Here is a 19,309-nt window from a genome sequence, read left to right on the forward strand (position 1 = left end):
GCTTAGATCGGAGTATATCACCGCCCGCCCCAAGAGGATAACCCTTTATATAATATGTGGAAGATTCATTACAATTGTGGGTGAATACTCCGATTTTAAACGGGGTTCGCAATTAAACTGTCTGGCTGATTAACTGCATTTATCGCAAATTCAATTTAAAAATAAGCACACTTGCTTACAAAAGAAGTAAGAAAATTGTTGATTAAATAAGAAAATAAATGAAGCAAGCAGATCATATAGCAAGCTTCGATCGAATACACAATCTATGTATATAGTTTTGTCTACTTTTATATTCAATTACTCAATTAGTTGGTAATCGTTTTTAAATGCTTAATCTCTTCCAAATACTATTGGGCGTATGAAAACCTGGGGTAAGATCCATAGTTAGTTGTTTTTTTTTCTTCTATTTATGATAGAAGGATTAATGTGATATATACGAAACAAACCTTATGGTACCCACCCACACCTTCACTTTATGGACTTCTAATTGTGCTTGATAAAATTTATTGCTCACTCCAATAGTCTTAAATTCCAAAAAAAAGCATTTCACATTTTTGTTCAAATGTAAATATTTGACTCACTGTTATAGTGTATTTTAAGTGGATGAGTTATTAATGCATCAGTTCTTAATTTATAGCAAGTGAACTTTGGGTTGGCGGCGTAAGCTCGAATTCGACAGACAAACACACATTCCATTCGTGCTCGACTTCTTTAGATTATTAAACACACGCCGGGAGAGTTTAAAGTGGGAAGATAGCAGCCTTTGCGCGATCAGTCACTGCGATAGGACATCCTTCTATGCGAGCTTGAATACCTACACACATATGTACATATGTATGAAAGTATTTCGTACTCAGAGGAAAGAAAATATGAGTGCATGATCGAATTACGCTGCTTTGTTATCAGCAATACGATTTGGACGCCGTCGTTGTCAGGCATTAAAGGTCAATTCTTTAAAGATTACTGTTTAGTTCAACTTTTCGAAAACTGAGCAACGATCGAAAATATTATTTCGTATAAAATATCAGCGACTTGCAAGCACAGCGCCAAACAGTCGACTCTTAGTCTTCATGTGGAAATATACAGATTAATTTTCGGGCGGATGTCAATAGAAATATACGATTGAAAACGGAAAGTGGCAAACAAAAAATTCTGCAAAGAATTAATGTGTTAAATTTGTCGTGGAGATAAAAAACAAACCATTATACAACTATTTTCATAATGGGTTAGTTGTAAACAAATAGAAAATGAATATATTTCCAAAATCTTTTAATAATTTCCTTTCAAAGCGAATGCACCAATCAGCAAACTGCATCTAGAATCTGTCGATAGAATTGTCAGCATTCCATTGGTCGAGACAAGTTTTAAGCGTATCGAGGATCTGTATGGCAAAGTTAAACACAATAACCGTCTATTTAATTGGTATTTTGAAACCGCTGAATCTACAATTTTTGCCGCCTATGAGTCTGTACAGCCGGCAGTGAAACTTTTCGAAGCGCCTCTGAAGCATCTGGATGGCGTTATGTGTAAAAGTTTGGACTTATTGGAACAGCGTATACCACTCGTTTATTTGCCACCAGAAATGGTAATGATTTCCTTCAATTCAATGTTAAAATATTTCATGAAAAGAATTTTTGAAGATGTATTGGAATACAAAGGAATACATGTCGGACCATCTTGTGCGGCCGGTGTTGAAGCGCGCCGATTCCGTCAAACAGATCGGCAGCACTGTGTTGGAAAGTTCACTAACTGCATATGCAGCGGACCGGCTAGACGAAGCCTTCACTGTTGGGGACAAATTCGTGGATAAATACTTAGTGCCTTTGCCAGGGGATCAAACGGATGGTAAGACAATTTTTTGGTTAACATTTCTTGAAATCACATTATTTTAAAAATAAAATTAATTAATAAACATACATTTTGCACACACTGTAAGCAACCGTAGCAGTTTGTAAAACATACATAAGTATGCACATATTTAAATAAATGTCGAGGTTATCATGTTTTGCTATTTGATTAACTTCATAAAAGTAATGTTAAGTTCATAAATGTAATTTATTTCGCGCGTAAAATCAAATAAAGAAACAAATCTCTAAACTGATAAGCGAATCTCTCCAAAATGTTTCAAGGAGATTCGTTAAGGTGAAACATGATCTCTTGTGCAACTTATGAATGTTTAACTATTCTAAAGAAAGCGTAACCTAAACACTAGTTGGTACACATTAATATTATAATATGATTATTATGCATTTCAGCACCAGTCGAAGAAGATAAGAGTGCTGTCGCTGAAAACGAGAAAGGCGCCATTAAGGCAATACATCACGGTCAACGATTCTCACGCAAGCTTAAGCGTCGCCTAACCCAGCGCACCCTCGCCGAAGCAAGAGCCTTAAAAAAACAAAGCAGAGAAGCCATTAATATACTCATCTATGCAGCCGAGTTGGTAAGCGTTCAAATATAATACCTCTTGCAAGAAATCTCACTCATTCCCGGCATAATGCCGGGGACTAACCCTAGGTCATGAAGAAGAATAGGTCTTATATTGTCAAATGACAAAATCATGACCACATACCACAATAAATATTGAACGTGCGACAGGCGCAATGGAATAAATTTTTTTATATTAAAATTATTTATCATTTATCAGTTCTCACACCGCCCGCCCTCACTTGAGTGATTAACGCATGTATAGTTTGTATTCTCTTAACACTTAACCACCTCAGTTTTCAATTTTTACATATCAGATGCCCTAGATCGCCCAATTCGAGATATAATAAATAAATTTTTTCATATCATTCATAACACTCACACGAATTTTGTCCCCACCTTTGGTAAGTACAACCCACTGTACACTTCATCCAATTTTTCGAACTCTTAAAAGCGATTTTTAAAAAAATTTGGCTTTCTAATTTACAAATTTTATAACGGATTTGAGTCAAGTATTTTTTAAATATGTCACTCTTTTATACAAGTATGCAATAAATTAAAAATTTATTGTAAATAATAATTTTGAAAACTAATATCAATTTTGAAATTCAAAATTACTTTCACAACTTCTTGTATACAAATTATTATTAACTGCTTGGAAGTAAATTATTAATTTATAGCTTTTTATGATTAATATTTTAAGCTGTTTCAAAGATATAAAAGCAAAAAAATATAAAAAAAACACTATGGCAACCAACCATTTCGTAATCTATGAACGCTGATTGCAATGTGACAAAATGAAAAGACCTAAGTAAACATAAGAACCTACTCAAGGAGTATTTTCCCCCCGATATGTGTAGGCAACATTGCCAAATTTTAAGTGAGTGAATCACTGAGTGATTCAAGAGCAATATAATATCCATATTTTTAATAAAACAAATCTGTAAAACTTGACTTTCTCTCACATCGCCAATGAAGTGTTGCTTGAAACTCTTCAAAAACGATCAATGTAATTTTCCAATTTCATTTGCTTTAATTTTTCTTCAAAACTGTACTTTCTTGTCATCTTTGCAGATTGCTACGGATCCAAAGTTGGCTCTACAAAAAGCCAAAGAACTTTGGGACTATCTGAGTGAAGACGAGCCAGAAAATCAAGCCAGGCCAGTCAGTTTGGAACAGTTAATTGTCTTATTGACACGGGAGTCAGCTCGACGTTTAGTGCATCTTGTGAATTTTAGTGCAAACATCGCTTCGAACATCCCAAAGTAATATACAATAATACAATTTGATGCGTTTTCAAAAAAAAAATGAAAAATATTATAATTTTTACTCATATATTATTTTCCCTTTTTCGCTACTTTTTCAGAAAGTTGTCTCACACCACCACTGAGGTCGTACATCACATTATAATCCTTAATAACCGCATTATTAGCATTACGAAATTGGATAAGGTTAAAAATATGTCCAAGCAAGAAGCTGAATCACTAATTAAGCGCGCCTTGACCTTCTATGGAGGTCTTCAAATCATCACTAATAGCTATTTGGTAACAAATAAACCTACAGAAATTTTAAGGGAAGTATTCACAATTTTGATTATCTATGTAGGAACGCTTAGCCACTTTTCTATCTGGTCGCATAGAGGCGGAAAAGGTAACTGTCACTGCTATCGCATCCAACACATCCTCGTCCAATGCAAGACGACGAATCGAACCACAGGACAATAGTGTTCCTGTTCCACATATAAATGGCGTCTACTGAGAAATAGAATTTATTATTGCTGTCGTATTTTTGTTTCTAATCATCGACTTTTATTTTTGCTTTCATATTCGTACTAATACATAAGGTAACATAAAAACCCGTAAAATAAATGAGGCGTCTTAATAAACCTAAGTGTGTACTGTACCACTCTTAGCACGAGGTATCCTTATTCAAAAGTGGACAAGTTCTATTTCTTCATATAGTAAAGGATTTCTCGATAAATCGTCCACCTTGTAACTCCCTCTTGAGTTCAACCACCGGATTGTTAAATAAAAGTCGTTTATCAAGATTCGATTTTGCTCTATCATCCGTGTTCGTCACAATATGTACATATGCCCTTTTTTCCGTCGCATTCGGCAATAAAATTACTGGAGTGATCTACGATCCCTATTGATTAACACTGGTCCTTGATTCAGCTCCAGCGCCAAAAATTTAATTAAGTTCATCGACGCACTGTTACGGACCCCGAAACTTGTTAAAAATAATCGCGCGGAAATGTTTACGATTTCATTTAGTTTTTTAATCGAGATGAATATTTTTAGTTACTGTTACACAAGCGCTTGCTCTTATGTCAAAAGGGTCTGAGAAGCGTTGCCGTCAAAATTGATAGTCTCATATGGCTCTGATAGTTTTGTTGGTAAACAAAAAATCTAAAATTGCATACTTTCTTGCTTCCTATTTATACTAACTTAAAAATAGTCATGAATGGCAATCATGTACTCAATGTGCGAAAATTTGAGATCTAACTGTAATTGAAATTATTGAAATAAGATGGAAAGTGCCAGGAATTGATATTTGCCACATCAAATGGAAAAGAAACGACTTTAGTTTTGCTTTAAATAATCGTTAATATTATGTTTTTCAACTTTTTTTAGTATAAGGATAAAATATATAAAGCCTCCGCAATAAGCGAACAATATGATATTGAATTCAGGTAAATGAAAGCTTAAATTTTTTGTAGTGATGAACGCTCGCCTAACCTTTAAAAAGCATTATAGGGAGTGGTTAAAAGCTAAGGAAGGCTTGAAGGAAAGGAAGAGTGTGCAAAATCAAATTGTCAAGAAAAATATGCTTTCATCAAAGTTCTCGCAAATTTTGCAAATAATTTCATCAACATAAAAAATTTCCACAAATGTTTCCAACTTCAATGGCAATAAATTTGACAGATATTAGGTTACTATAGCAGGTTACACTCTTGCTTATCCAGAATCGACCCCGACATATCAAACATATATCCAGCGTGCAACGAATCCCCGCATAACATTAACCACCTCTCCAACCGAAACAGCACGTTTCCTGGACCTACCGTTGGATGACTTCGTAACTACAAAATAGTAAAACTTGTATCTTTTTGATCATTTTGCAATTTAGTTTTTTCAACTGCTATAAATTTCTCAACTTAGTTTTTTGCCATATTGTACTGAATGAAATTATATTTTATTAGGATAAAGTCAAGTGAACAGTTTAAAAAATATGTTATTTCCTTAGCGGTAATTCTTATGTACTCATAATAATTTGGAAAGTAGCGGTAATGTTTTGCGGGGCATCTCGACAGGCAATTGAAGATTGTTAAAAATCTGGTGACTGCAGTTTGCTCATGTTTAGCAATTCTAAATATATTTCACGCCAACCATTGCTAACTAGAGATTTTCGAAGTACATTTCCATAATACTGTCGCATAGTGTAATTGTTGAATATGTTTCCACATGACATTCGTAAATACATACATATATGTATGTCAACCAGTTTAACGAGTAGAATGGATGAGAATATTAAAAAATTACAGAAATATATTATTTGTCCGGAATTACCAATAAATAATCCTTTACCGGACACAATTCCGCGACGTTACAATGAAACACGCTTGCTACATTTACCGAAAGGTTCTGCTAGCACCAAATTAGTGCCACGTCGCGACTATATTACTGGTGCGATAATTGAATTTGATGAGATAGATTTGGAAGATGTCGGTGCCAACGCAAGCAATTCCACCTCAATGCGTCGAGAACCTGGACTGTTGGAAGAGTCAATTCGAGGTTCATCGATGAATTTTCCATTCTGGCCGGGTGGATTTGATGAACCACCTGGAGAAATAAAAAAGCTAGGTGTTGAATTCGATTATGGATTGGAACTGTTGACAGTGCCACCAGGTTTCCCCAAAGGCTATATATTCGAAGAAAATAGAATACAGTCAAATTCAGATGTTGCAAATTTAAGAAATAATGATAATATCAATCTCTTAGAAAATTTGGAAAAGGACATGGATGTACAGGAATGGTTGAAGTTGACTGAAGAACCAACGGAAGTGCATAGCGCAGATACATTCAACTATTCAACAGAATTTAAAGATGTAGAGGAGCATATTATGGGACCAGATCTTAAACCAGTTTTGGAAATTTCAAATACAAACTCGAAATCCACTTTTTGCAGCGAATGGGCGGAAATGGTTGACATATCACATCCTATTACGAACTTCAAAAATAAAATTCCTTGTCCCGCAATGACTTACCCCTTTGAGTTAGATGTGTTCCAAAAGCAAGCTATTCTTAAATTAGAAGAACGACAGTATGTGTTTGTAGCAGCACACACATCCGCTGGTAAAACAGTAGTAGCGGAATATGCCATAGCATTATCACAGCGCGATTTAACTCGTACAATTTACACATCTCCAATAAAAGCATTATCCAATCAAAAATATAGAGACTTTAAAAAAACGTTTAAGGACGTTGGATTAATTACGGGTGACCTGCAGATTGATCCCACTGCTTCTTGTCTTATTATGACTACTGAGATTCTTCGGTCCATGCTTTATTGTGGGAGTGAAATAACAAGAGATCTCGAATATGTGATTTTCGATGAAGTGCATTATATAAACAACCCAGAGCGTGGCCACGTATGGGAAGAGGTAATAATATTACTTCCAGATCATGTTAATATAATAATGCTAAGCGCTACGGTACCTAATACAATGGAATTAGCGGACTGGGTTGGTAGTACCAAGAAAAGGAAAGTGTTTGTAATAAGTACACTCAAACGGCCTGTTCCTTTAATGCATTATATTTACACTGGATGTGGTGGTAAAAGCAAAGATGATATATTTCTACTGGTCGACGGGAATGGTAAATTTATGCAAGAAAATTATGTAAAGGCGGTAGAACGCAAAAAAGATATGCAGGCCAAATCAAAAGGGGGACAAAGTGTGCGGCCCGCTAAAAATTTCGTTAGCGCTAAACAGGATCAGAACATGTGGATTGGGCTAATAGACTTTTTGAAGCGTAATAACAAAATGCCTGTAGTAGCATTCACATTATCACGTAATCGCTGCGATATTAATTTACAGGTACTATAATTCATCTAACATATTGCCTATATTTTTGAATTTTACCCATGTTATTTACTTCTAGGCATTACAATCAGTTGACTTGAATACTGCACGTGAAAAAGGTTCTGTACAGAAATTTTTCCAACAATGCTTACAAAAACTAAAACCCCCAGATCGCCAACTACCACAAGTTCTATCCATGAAGGATTCATTGGAACGCGGAATCGGCGTGCATCATAGTGGTATATTACCCATACTGAAGGAAATCGTAGAAATGCTTTTCCAATCGGGTTTAGTTAAACTACTATTCGCTACGGAAACATTTGCTATGGGTGTTAACATGCCAGCGCGTACTGTGATCTTTGACTCACATCGTAAATATGACGGACTTGAAGTGCGTAATCTAAAACCTGGTGAATATATCCAAATGGCTGGACGTGCCGGACGACGTGGTCATGATGAAAATGGTACTGTTATACTATTGTGTAAATCTCAAGTCCCGCCTTCGATGGATCTCCGCTCCATGATACTTGGACAACCAGAAAAATTGCAGTCACAATTCATATTACGATATGCCGTAATTCTTACTTGTTTACGCATTGAGAGCATTAAAGTTGAAGACATAATACAGTTCAGTTTCAAAGAATTTAATCAAAAACTGCAATTACCAATGCAGCAAAAGCAACTGGAAGTTGCGCTTGATAAATTCTCTAAACTACCCGAACTGGGAGAACAACTACAGCCTCTGTGTCGCTTTTATGATCTCGCCCAAGAATATATTATTGAAAAACAGCGTATCATGGTAAGATTCTCTAAGATATTCTTCATTTCTGTTGTTAACATTACCTTTTTCTATAGAAATATTTACTATCTCAACCTAAAATAGCGAAAGAGCTGAAAGTTGGCCGTATACTTGTGGTTACCCAAGGAAGACACTACAACAAATTGGGTATATTACTTGCCATAAAGTCTACCCCAGGGAAAGATACTGCCTACAGATTATTGGTGCTTGACCACCAATTCTCTTCAAGGGATCCAAAGGTATTCTGCACATTTTCCTCCGAATTATCACACTGTTACGATTCTTTCTTTAAAGGATAATAACCTTCATCGAGGAGAAATGTACTACAAAATAGTTTCGCTGACCCCACAGAACAAATTATTTCAGCCTGAAGGGATCGGTGGCCATTGTGTAATTGACGCAAAAGCAGCTGATATAGTTGAAATTACAAAAAGCACAATTAAAGTTGATGGAGACATTATAATTCGCAATTGGGAGCAGCGACAAATCGAACGTTTTAAGGACTCTCCACCGGGTGCATCTGTCGTTAAGGCGGTGAGTGAATTACAACAACTTAATCAAAACTACATTGACAACACCGATGCGGTTAAGTGTATTAACCTCTCCAAAGATGTTAATATAAGTGAAGAAAATGAGTTGGTTCAAATTCGCTATACAGAATATTTGTGGAAACAGCTACACACATTGCTACCACATACAAATATTGCTGGGTTTGAACAAGAATTCGCGACGGTTTACGAGCGTAAAGTGTTGGAACGACGTATTGAGGAATTGAAATTTAAGAATTCTACTAAAAACCTCTCACTTTATCCAGATTATTGCAACAAATTAGAAGTATTACGCGCACTAAAATACATTGATGATTTGGATGAGGGTGAGTAGTATTATATTATACTATTAAATATTCTTCCATACAAAAATATAAATAGTTCCAAACATGTGAATGTATTTATTGTTGTAGTCACGCTGAAAGGAAAAGTTGCTTGTGAAATGGGACAGAACGAGCTGTTAATAACAGAACTAATACTATGTAACATGTTCAATGATCTTGAACCGGCTGAAATCGCCGCATTACTCTCGAGTTTAGTATTTCAAGGAAAAATCCAAGGGGAGCCGGTGATTCCAGAAAAGTTAAAAAAAGTCAGATTAGTTACTATTGATATATTTTCCTACAATTGATATATTTTTTATTTAGTGCGTTAAAGAGTTCGAAGAAATCAACGACACTATTTTAGCCGAAGAACTACGAAATAAGACAATAATAGAAACCGAAAATCGGCTGAACTTTGGATTGCTCGAAGTAGTGTACGAATGGGCACGCAACAAGGTGATTAATCATAATGTCACATGTCTATATGTTTGCAACCTATAACTTAAATTATTTAACAGATCATTTTCGAATTATGATTGTAAATTAATTTTCTAACTCACATTCTTAAATTTCTATAATTTCTATTGCCTTTCGCCAATACTAATATCTGGTTATTTAAGTTAGTGACTGCAAATATATTTTTCAAAAACTGATTATAAGTTTTTATAACCACGAAATTTTTAAAATTTTCTAATTTTTAATTATAACTTTTATTAGCCATTTGCTGAAATAATGAAGTTAACTGAAGTGCAAGAAGGCATAATTGTACGATGTATACAGCAATTGGATGAAACCCTACGTGATGTCAAAACTGCAGCCATACGAATAGGTAATCCCGCCTTGCAAAGCAAAATGGAAGAAGCATCAACTGCCATTAAAAGAGACATAGTGTTTACTGCCAGCTTGTATACAGCATTGTGATTCCCAACGGAAAGTGAGCTGTTCGGGTTATATCAACGATCTAACTAATAATAAAAAACAAACTCATATTTCATAAATAATTTTTTGCTCTAAAATATATCCATTTGGCTGTATTTTACAAAATGTAATAATGTCAATTTTATTATTTTTAATTACATATTTATAATGAGCGGCAACTAAATGACAACTTAACCGAACTCCGAATACTTATTTCTCATTTAAAGGCATGTTATATTTAACATATTTTCAGCCTTTACACATGGAATCCGTGTTATTTGATTTATGAACTTAATTTGAAGTATAAAAAATAATGATATAAAGTTTGTTGCTATAGATATGCATTTGCATATGCGCTTATCGTGATTCAGGCTTAAACTTGGGAGGAACAATCATTCCATGCATACGCTTTTGTTTTTTTGATTTCTTAGATTTGCTGGCACCGGACTGAAAATCATGCCAACTATTTACACGACTTTGGCGCGACTCTTCAAAGTTCTTCTGCCATTCTAAATCAGCTTTTCTTTTTTCTTCCTCCTCAATTTCGGTTTCTCGTTTACGTTTGCGCTCTTCTTGATCTCGTTGATCCAATTGTTGCCGACGCCGTTCCATATCAGCAAACAATTTCATAACCATCACATATATGGCATGTTTATATTTATCAGGATCATCTTCAGGGATGTTTTCAAAACCTTTGCTCTCTTTTCGAAGCTTCTTTCTTTTCTCTGCAATCTGCAATTCCGAAATATTTTTAAATACGATTTTTTACACAAAATATGTATATATTGTAACCATGTGATCCGTTCTTTCTTTCGCTTCCTCGTAAACATCGAGGCATTTTTTTCGCGTGACATCATTTTCCAGTGTCTTCCAAGCTCGATTTACAATGTCAAAAGCAGTCTGGGCACGATCTTTATTATCCTGAATCTTATCCGGATGTACCAGTATGGAGAGTGTGCGGTAACGTTTCTTTATTTCTTCAACAGTAGCACCAGGCTCTATCTGTAGCACCTCGAATGGATTGAGATTGAAGTATGTTGAACCTGGACGAAGTAAACGATCAATTTGTTGAGAAGAGGTTAGAACAGAATCGCGTTTTTCTATTTCTTTAACCTGCGGAAATGTCCAAAAAATTATTAATTTTATGTTAATCCCTGTTTACAAAGATATATGATATTCTATGAAGTCGTTAAGTCCTTCAACTTTCATATCTGCTTTCCTCTCAAGCTTTAGTATTCTTGAATTATTTGTTTACATATTTTAGAATATGAAACAATAATAGTGAATATCCAACAATCCTGTTTGTTGTCAACCTTGTTCCTGCTACTATGTTTCAAGAGCGCATGTAGCATAGGCATTCAGCTGCCGCTTTTTACAAGCATATACTTACCTCCGTATAGAAAGAGTCAAATGAAGTATCCTTCGATGTGGTGGGGCGTTCATTAAAAGACATTTTTATTTATACAATTAGGTATCACAAAATATTAAGGACGCATTTACTGACAATCTATTTTTAAATCCTTTTTTATTATATTTCAACGAAGAAAGCACTTGTACACAATTAATTTTACAGTATAAAATTTCTTATTTACCACAAAATCCGTACACCAAATGTCATAATAACGCAGGGTGAGACCGAAGTTTAAAAACAAAAAGCTACCCAAACTTCAAAATATTCAAAGAATTAGAGCATAAAAAGAGACATATACACCCTGCATCTCATAAAGTCCTTGCGTAAGAAAGATATTAACGATCCTACGTAACAAGAATTTCTATTAGAACTGAAACTGAGCCTTTAGAAACTCATAAAAATTTTAGCAGCAATCTCTGGTAGCACTTTTGGGTCACTAACAGGTGATTAACCGAGAGATAACTTGACGAATATATATGAATATGATTATTATCCAAAAACAAAACAATTAATTGCCATAAGAAATTTTGTATTGGAAAAAATTCTGCTTATCTTTGTTGTTGTTGTAGGTGACATTCCGCGGCAGGATAAAAAATCCGGGTCCGTACCGATTACGTTGACCTGACTGTCGAGGAAAAGTTTGCCCTTATCTGTTTATGAACATTGATATTTCATAAAAAATATGATAAAATTGTGCCAACGCGTTCAACAGAATTTTTTTCACAAATTACATGCAAATCTTCCCTTCCTGACGTCATAGTTTTCATCATGCCGGATTTTGCCCTAGTCATTATAGAACATAAATAAATTGGTTGGTTTAATTGGCAACTATCCAAACTGACATTTTCTTCAAGTCTTTTTCATACATATTTCGTAACACTGCATTGAATAAATTCTTAAAATGCTAAAATTCATTTCACGTGGATGTATTACTTCGTTAACATCGAGGGTTTCAAAATTTCAATGCGAAAATCATCACACAAAACTTTCAAAATTGTCTGTGAATATGGAGACCGTTCCAAGATTGTTAGCTGACAAATCCTCAATTGTATGGATGGATCTCGAGATGACTGGTTTAAACTCGGTTTCTGACAAAATAATCGAAGTAGCTTGTTTGATTACCGACAAGGATTTAAAAGTTTTAACAGAGGGTTTGTGCTTTGCTATTAAACATCCAAAAGAAGTTTTCGAGCAAATGAACGAGTGGTGCATGAAGCAGCATAACGAATCTGGTTTAGTTAAAAAGTGCTTGGAATCCGATATAACACCAGAGCGTGCGGAGAAGATACTTTTGGATTACCTACAGAAACATATTCCTGAGGGTAAATGTCCATTGGCTGGTAATTCTATATATATGGACAGGCTATTTCTACGCCACCACATGCCATCCGTTGATAATTACCTGCATTACCGTGTTATCGATATCTCAAGTATAAAGGAATTGTGCCGTCGATGGAGATCCGACTTAATAAAATCGGCTCCCGAAAAACGTTTATTGCATCGAAGCTTAGAAGACTTACAAGATAGTATTGAAGAGTTAAAATATTACCGAGATAATTTTTTTAAAACTGTATAGTTCGTACAATCTGCAATATTTTTAAGTTAGCTTTGTATTAAGCGTAAACATTTGGGTGTCAATAAAAAACATACACACATTGTGAAAACTGTATTCAAAATGTTTGTGTCAAGCTGAACTTAAAAATTACCATCGAAATAATAAATAAACATATTGCTTACTGGGTAAATGCTTGTATTACCCATTACTTTATGTCTTCGCAATCAATAGTCGTTATCACGATAACCAATTGCTTATTGTTATCTAGACATTTGGGATTTATTTTACAAACTTTTTAAAAAGTTGTTAGCAATAAACTTAATTTGAAAGTTTCAACATTGATTCATAATTATAAATTAATTCTTAAAACTTAGACTGTAGAGTATTCATCGGCGTTGATGTTTCTTTCTTGCATTGGTTGTTAGTTTATGTAAGTTTCAAATAAAAAAATCACAAAATACGAAGGAACTAAGAAATAGTAGGTATCTCTTTAACAAATACGTAGAGATAATTTTTAATTGTAATTGTTATAAAAACGTCGTTTAAGATAAAAAAAATTATAAGTAATTTTTCTTCAAAAAGTTTATTTGCTATTGAAATCGGGCTTTGAATATTTTGATTTTCTCATAAAGAGTTAGCAAACTTTAAATGTTCTTGAAAATACAACACCACATTATTAATGATTTAGTCAAGATACTTACTGCGCTTCCAGATGTATTGCCATTGATAGTAGTTTTATCAAACAAAAAATCTTTAGGGTTGGTTGGCAATAATTGTTGGAAATGTTCATGAATTTTCAAACCGATTAATTGAAATGAGGAGTTGGCTACCCTAAGCGAGAAACAAATTGGCAAATATATTCTACGAATAAAATATAAACTACAATAAAATGGAGCGAATGGAAGTTGATTCGGAAGCTAATTTAAATCTTGCACCATCATGCAGCCACCATCCAAAATGTAGAGTTCTAGCATCAAATACCAGCATAATGGCAGGTCCGGGAACAACACCATCTGTGACCGCCTCTCTCCATCCGTTGGTAATATTGAATATTTCCGAACACTGGACCCGTATTCGTGCTCAAGCGGGTGAAACTTGTCAAGTATTTGGTGCTTTGATAGGAAAACAAAAAGGTCGCAATATAGAAGTGATGAATTCCTTTGAATTAAGAGTGGACAGAGTGGGTGCAGACGTAGTTATCAACCGAGAATACTACCAAACAAAGGAGCAACAGTTCAAGCAGGTATATGTTAATAGTGGCAAATCAGAAAAGATTTTTTCAAATTTAGTTATTTATTAGGTTTTCAGTGATCTAGATTTTATTGGTTGGTATACTACAGATGAAGCTCCCACACCCCTTGACATCCAAATTCAAAAGCAAATGGCTGAGATAAACGAATGTCCCATATTACTGCAACTGAACCCATTGTCACGTAGTGTTGACCAACTCCCGTTAAAGTTATATGAATCCACTATCGAATTGGTAGGGGGAGAAGCTACAATGTTGTTTGTTCCACTAACTTACACATTGGCTACAGAAGAAGCTGAGCGAATCGGTATTGATCATGTTGCTCGTATGTCTACTAATGAAACTGGAGAAAAATCTGTGGTAGCAGAACACCTAGTGGCTCAAGATAGCGCTATTAAAATGTTAAATAAACGTATACAAATAGTTTTAAAATATATAAAAGATGTTGAAAGTGGCAAAGTGGCAGCAAATCAGGAAATTTTGCGCGATGCATATGCCTTAAGTCATCGATTACCTGTTATGAAAGGTCATGCTTTCCAGGAAGAACTTTACACTCAATGCAACGATGTCGCCCTTATTAGCTATTTGGGCGCAATGACCAAAGGCTGCAACGATATGAACCATTTTGTCAACAAGTTTAATGTACTTTATGATCGCCAAGGATCTGGAAGACGAGCTCGTGGTTTATATTTTTAAATTAATCCGAGTATTTTGTGCTGTAAAATAAATTATCTTCATATATAAAACAAATATTCGATGCTTTTGTAGGAAAATTATTATTCTTTGTTCAATTACAATATACAGAGGAGATAGAAGACACTCCTTTATTCAAACAGTGCTTTCAATACGTTTAGGCTTATATAAATTAATTTAAACAAACGCAAAACATTGTTCATCGTAAAATACGACACATAATTATAAAAAACAACTAAGTGAAATGCCATTTAATAGCATTCAATTATTTGACTTTCTTATACTTAATTACATTTAAGAGGATCTGCTTTAGATTATTTTTACACACGGATAGTTGTGGTACAAGAAAAGATTTTTAATTTGAAAATATATAATCACAATGCTGTACTTTAGGTAAACAAATTTAACTTCCAATAATCTTCTATGTACCAACATCTTTTTTCAGTGATTATAGTCCTCCAACTTCAATGTGGCATATTGCTGCAAAAATTCCACTTCGAGGGGGTGCATTTCCTTCGCAGGTATCACTAATGAATGTAAAGGACCACCCAGATCAGTTTGACTCATTTCACGTAATGTATTTACAATTATAGATTGACTATCATGACCAACTCGAGCGAGTCCAACGCAGAGCGACAATTCATTTAAAATCGTATTACGTTCCAGTGCATCTTTTTTTTCTACAATCGTCATTAACTGTTGTGTAGCTTCAGCCACAGTCATGAAACGTGGTGGTTGATATTCCTTTCGCCGACGCATTAACGATTCTGGGGTTGGCTCTTTAACCTTGATGTCCAGCAAACATAGTGTATGCATATTATGCAGCCTATTTAATTTAATTTTGTCGTAAAAGCTATCTGGTTTCCATGTTTCATCCCAGTACGGTATCGACACGGTCTCACCAAATTTATAAAGTTGGAGACCACAGCACCCTATAGCGTTCATAATGGATGCGTTATGTACGACCTTGTATTGTATTTTTTTTTCTTTGGCTCTGAGTATAAAATCAGTATGTGTAGTTGCACCAAATGGGTCACCAACTACTAATAATGCCACGTCTTCTTCTGCAGCACCCGATAATATCTCATCTGCACCTTGTTCTACCAAATCCCGATCGGCTAGCAAAAGAGGTCGTCCATAGAAAGTTTCCTATAGATTTACAAAATATCAACTCATTAACAAAATATATATAATTAAATAAACAAATTCACTTACCAGTTCTTCTTGCGGGCACCCAAGTATGGAAGTATACATTTCTAGGTAAACTCGTGAACAGCGCTTTACAATTTCAAGGCCTTTCACTGTAATGTCAGTTGGGTCACCAAGTCCTAATCCGATCAAGTAGAACATGTTGTAAATGCTTCCTTATATTTAATTCTATCGCTATTGTCAACCAATATTCTTAATACAAGGCGGATTATGCTATAATCACCACAATGTAACCGCAAAAACACTTGAACACCTCACACAACTTTGCACTTTTCCCGCGCTTACAAGTACATGCACTATAATAGTTATAACAGGCTTGTATATTGTGTATGTCAAATTTTTCGCAATTCAGCCTTGTAAATGTTCTTGGAGTTACAATGCACACTTGTATATAGATTCTGTATTATGCACGTGCTGATATTTCTAAAATGAGAACAAAAAATCTAAACAATTACGCTCAACTTCCACTTGCAGGAAAATCATTTCCCTATTTCGCTCATCGCATGTCACTGTCAGAGTTGCAAGATTTTTAAAGTAACGGTATTCATTTACCCATTAATTCATGAAACAAGTAGGGGTTACACTACACGATATAAATTGACAAGGCGATAAGTGTATTATGCAAGGCATACACGCACCAATAAGTTGGTTGATTGAGTTGGGCTAGAAATTGTCCTTGTCGCTACACACGACACAACTTTTAATACAATTTTGAGGCCAACTTCATTTTAAATATTCACTTCGTTGCTTAAACATGAGTTCGAAAGTTGTTGCTTTACTTATTACATATGACGTGGTCTCTTCGACAGCCGAAATAAAATGGCGAAATCGTTTGAAATCGCACGACCAACCCAAACACTATCCAACTAACACAACCAACTTCACAAAATATCAAAAAATTTTGATTTTCATCCAATCAGTTGATACAACTCATACAACTGCCCCATATACGTAGCAATCAGTTGTACAATTCTTTGAAATTGATACAATAATTGGTGCATGTATGCCTTGCTTTATGTGGATGAATTTTATAAACTATGTGCAGAAAGTACACAAAGGGAGGGATATTTGTATATTTGTAATAAAGCAATTTTTGGAAATGAAATGTTGGACGTGGCTTCGCCCTCCAATGGGTTACAGGTGTGGCAAATTGGAAAACTATATCTTCCAAACTTTAATGGCAAAAATGGATGCAATGGAATTATAACCACTATATAAATTTTTTCATTCCAGCCTTGGGGATAGTTTGGAAACAAATGAACAAATTACGTTGCAGTCGTATATCTCCAGCGCTACCAATCACATTGTGTCATACCATATACATAGTGTTGGAAAGGTAAGATTTTAAGTTTCATTTAACGAAAAAAAATTTAATTTGGGGAAGTTGAAAAAAAAGTTACAGTTGTTCAAAAATGAGTGAAAATAATGAAGAAATTCGCTATATTTTGAATTTACCCTGTTGGAATAATGTCATGGCAAAAATTGGTACATATCTGTTTATTTAGTTATCAATATAAATATAAAAAAATAAGTTAACATTGATTGGAAATAGGAAAAGACTTTTTCGACTAACCAATATTATAAATAAATGAATTTCATTATAAGATGGAATATCACACTCAGCCCGATAAAATCCACGATTTTCCGGTAAGGTTTCTGAATATATTTTTGTGTCACTAACTTGCGAAAAATAAGTTGATAATACTTCAACTTCTAAATTCTAAAACGTGCTTTTCAGTGTTTAAATATTTTCCGAACTTATTTACAGTGTAAATGATTTATGTACATATGTAGGTATGTATATTCCTCAAATATGAAATTCTGATCAATATGTATATACATAATTTTTTATTTCTTCATCGTTAATTTTAAACTGCATATACTACAGTGATCAAATTGAAAGGTGAATTTTGTCCCTTTCATTTTCTTCATAGTAGTCTCCTCCCGCTGCAATACACTTATGCCAACGAATTTTCCAGTCATCATAGCACTTGGAAAAAATCCTCTGTAGTGATTGCTATCAGCGCCTTCTTCGTTCAGCTTTTATATCCTGAATTGAGTCACAACGGTGTCCTTGGAGTGCTCATGTGAATTTGCTAAATAGCCTGAAAGTAAATCAGGCGAATGCGGTAGTTGCGGCACAATAGCAAAGACTTCAACAACCCCTACTCTGTAACCAGACTTTTTCAATCGCTAGTCCTACCTATCCTTGAATATGGTTCAGTCATCTGGTCTCCATATACTAATGCATCTATAGACAAAGTGGAAAAGGTTCAACGTAAACTCTGCAAGTCGTTAGCCTATAAGTTATCATCGTCTACACATACTTACTCCACTGATGAAATTTACCAGAGCTTTCGTATCAATAAACTATCAGCACGTCGACAGGTTGCCGATCTTAGTTTCTATTACAAGGTTGTCAATAATATTATCGATGCTCCAGACATTCTTGGCTGCTTTGAACTTGCCCCAGCAGGCACTTTACTTAGACGTAATCGTCTACTAAAAACTTCGAACTCCAAGAAATATTATGTGATCAACGGTCCTCTGAATAGACTGGCCAAATCTGTCAATTCTTTTCAAGGTGTGATTGACTTCTACGGAGGTACATACTCTGCCTTCATAGACAATACTAAGAAACATCTGCTTGTTTAACCAAGGACTCCATTTGCTGCCCGCCACAACCAGAAACCATCACCATAGTACTCTGCATATACACTTTTACCTTCTACCTACATTTTTCATTTTTTATTTGTTTCTCTTAATGTATATTGCCGATTGGCGTTATTGTAATAATAAATAAATAAATAAATAAATATTACCGAAATTTACCGATTCTAAAAACATACGAAGTATAAATTAAAAATTCACCTTTTAATTTGATCACTATACTACATATGTATATACTTGGTAATATCTTGATTGATTAACTTGATTTCACATATGATTTATTAAAAACATTAAACCTTTGCCAGCAAAATCCTGCAATAAATAGTTCAAGGTATCCTTAATATAAATGTTATTATGCAATCGGTACTAAGACTGAATAACCTGGGGAGCTTATGTTGAGCCTGCCGATTCATGCCGATCAAGT

General features: G+C 34.7%; 6 protein-coding genes across 6 annotated transcripts; 4 read left to right on the forward strand and 2 right to left on the reverse strand.

Moving 5' to 3' along the window:
- The first annotated feature begins 974 nt into the window (after positions 1–974).
- LOC105232547 (lipid storage droplets surface-binding protein 1) lies at positions 975–4,317 on the forward strand. Its single transcript, XM_011214256.4, has 7 exons — positions 975–1,225; positions 1,290–1,585; positions 1,641–1,845; positions 2,256–2,443; positions 3,502–3,692; positions 3,794–3,971; positions 4,033–4,317. The coding sequence occupies exons 1-7, from the start codon at positions 1,222–1,224 to the stop codon at positions 4,183–4,185; spliced, it is 1,215 nt and encodes a 404-aa protein (XP_011212558.1). The 5' UTR covers positions 975–1,221; the 3' UTR covers positions 4,186–4,317.
- Positions 4,318–5,913: 1,596 nt separating this feature from the next.
- LOC105232549 (helicase SKI2W) lies at positions 5,914–10,253 on the forward strand. Its single transcript, XM_011214259.4, has 7 exons — positions 5,914–7,525; positions 7,590–8,309; positions 8,366–8,548; positions 8,604–9,183; positions 9,271–9,449; positions 9,505–9,636; positions 9,898–10,253. Exons 1-7 carry the CDS (start codon positions 5,921–5,923, stop codon positions 10,099–10,101), a joined length of 3,603 nt encoding a protein of 1,200 aa, XP_011212561.2. The 5' UTR covers positions 5,914–5,920; the 3' UTR covers positions 10,102–10,253.
- On the reverse strand, positions 10,209–11,609 carry LOC105232548 (dnaJ homolog subfamily C member 8). The gene is made up of 3 exons (NM_001304978.1): positions 11,489–11,609; positions 10,891–11,211; positions 10,209–10,830 (listed from the first exon to the last, which is right to left on the reverse strand). The coding sequence occupies exons 1-3, from the start codon at positions 11,549–11,551 to the stop codon at positions 10,456–10,458; spliced, it is 759 nt and encodes a 252-aa protein (NP_001291907.1). The 5' UTR covers positions 11,552–11,609; the 3' UTR covers positions 10,209–10,455.
- Positions 11,610–12,353: 744 nt separating this feature from the next.
- On the forward strand, positions 12,354–13,178 carry LOC105232550 (probable oligoribonuclease). The gene has a single exon (XM_011214260.4). It carries the CDS (start codon positions 12,411–12,413, stop codon positions 13,083–13,085), a length of 675 nt encoding a protein of 224 aa, XP_011212562.1. The 5' UTR covers positions 12,354–12,410; the 3' UTR covers positions 13,086–13,178.
- Positions 13,179–13,862: 684 nt separating this feature from the next.
- On the forward strand, positions 13,863–15,063 carry LOC105232552 (COP9 signalosome complex subunit 6). Its single transcript, XM_011214262.4, has 2 exons — positions 13,863–14,307; positions 14,365–15,063. The coding sequence occupies exons 1-2, from the start codon at positions 13,954–13,956 to the stop codon at positions 15,007–15,009; spliced, it is 999 nt and encodes a 332-aa protein (XP_011212564.1). The 5' UTR covers positions 13,863–13,953; the 3' UTR covers positions 15,010–15,063.
- A 7-nt stretch (positions 15,064–15,070) lies between these two features.
- Positions 15,071–16,735, reverse strand: LOC105232551 (diphthine methyl ester synthase). The gene is made up of 2 exons (XM_011214261.4): positions 16,222–16,735; positions 15,071–16,155 (listed from the first exon to the last, which is right to left on the reverse strand). The coding sequence occupies exons 1-2, from the start codon at positions 16,354–16,356 to the stop codon at positions 15,448–15,450; spliced, it is 843 nt and encodes a 280-aa protein (XP_011212563.1). The 5' UTR covers positions 16,357–16,735; the 3' UTR covers positions 15,071–15,447.
- Positions 16,736–19,309: the final 2,574 nt, after the last annotated feature.

Source organism: Bactrocera dorsalis, unplaced genomic scaffold (genome assembly GCF_023373825.1).
Source record: "Bactrocera dorsalis isolate Fly_Bdor unplaced genomic scaffold, ASM2337382v1 BdCtg016, whole genome shotgun sequence".
NCBI classification, from domain to species: Eukaryota; Metazoa; Arthropoda; class Insecta; order Diptera; family Tephritidae; genus Bactrocera; species Bactrocera dorsalis.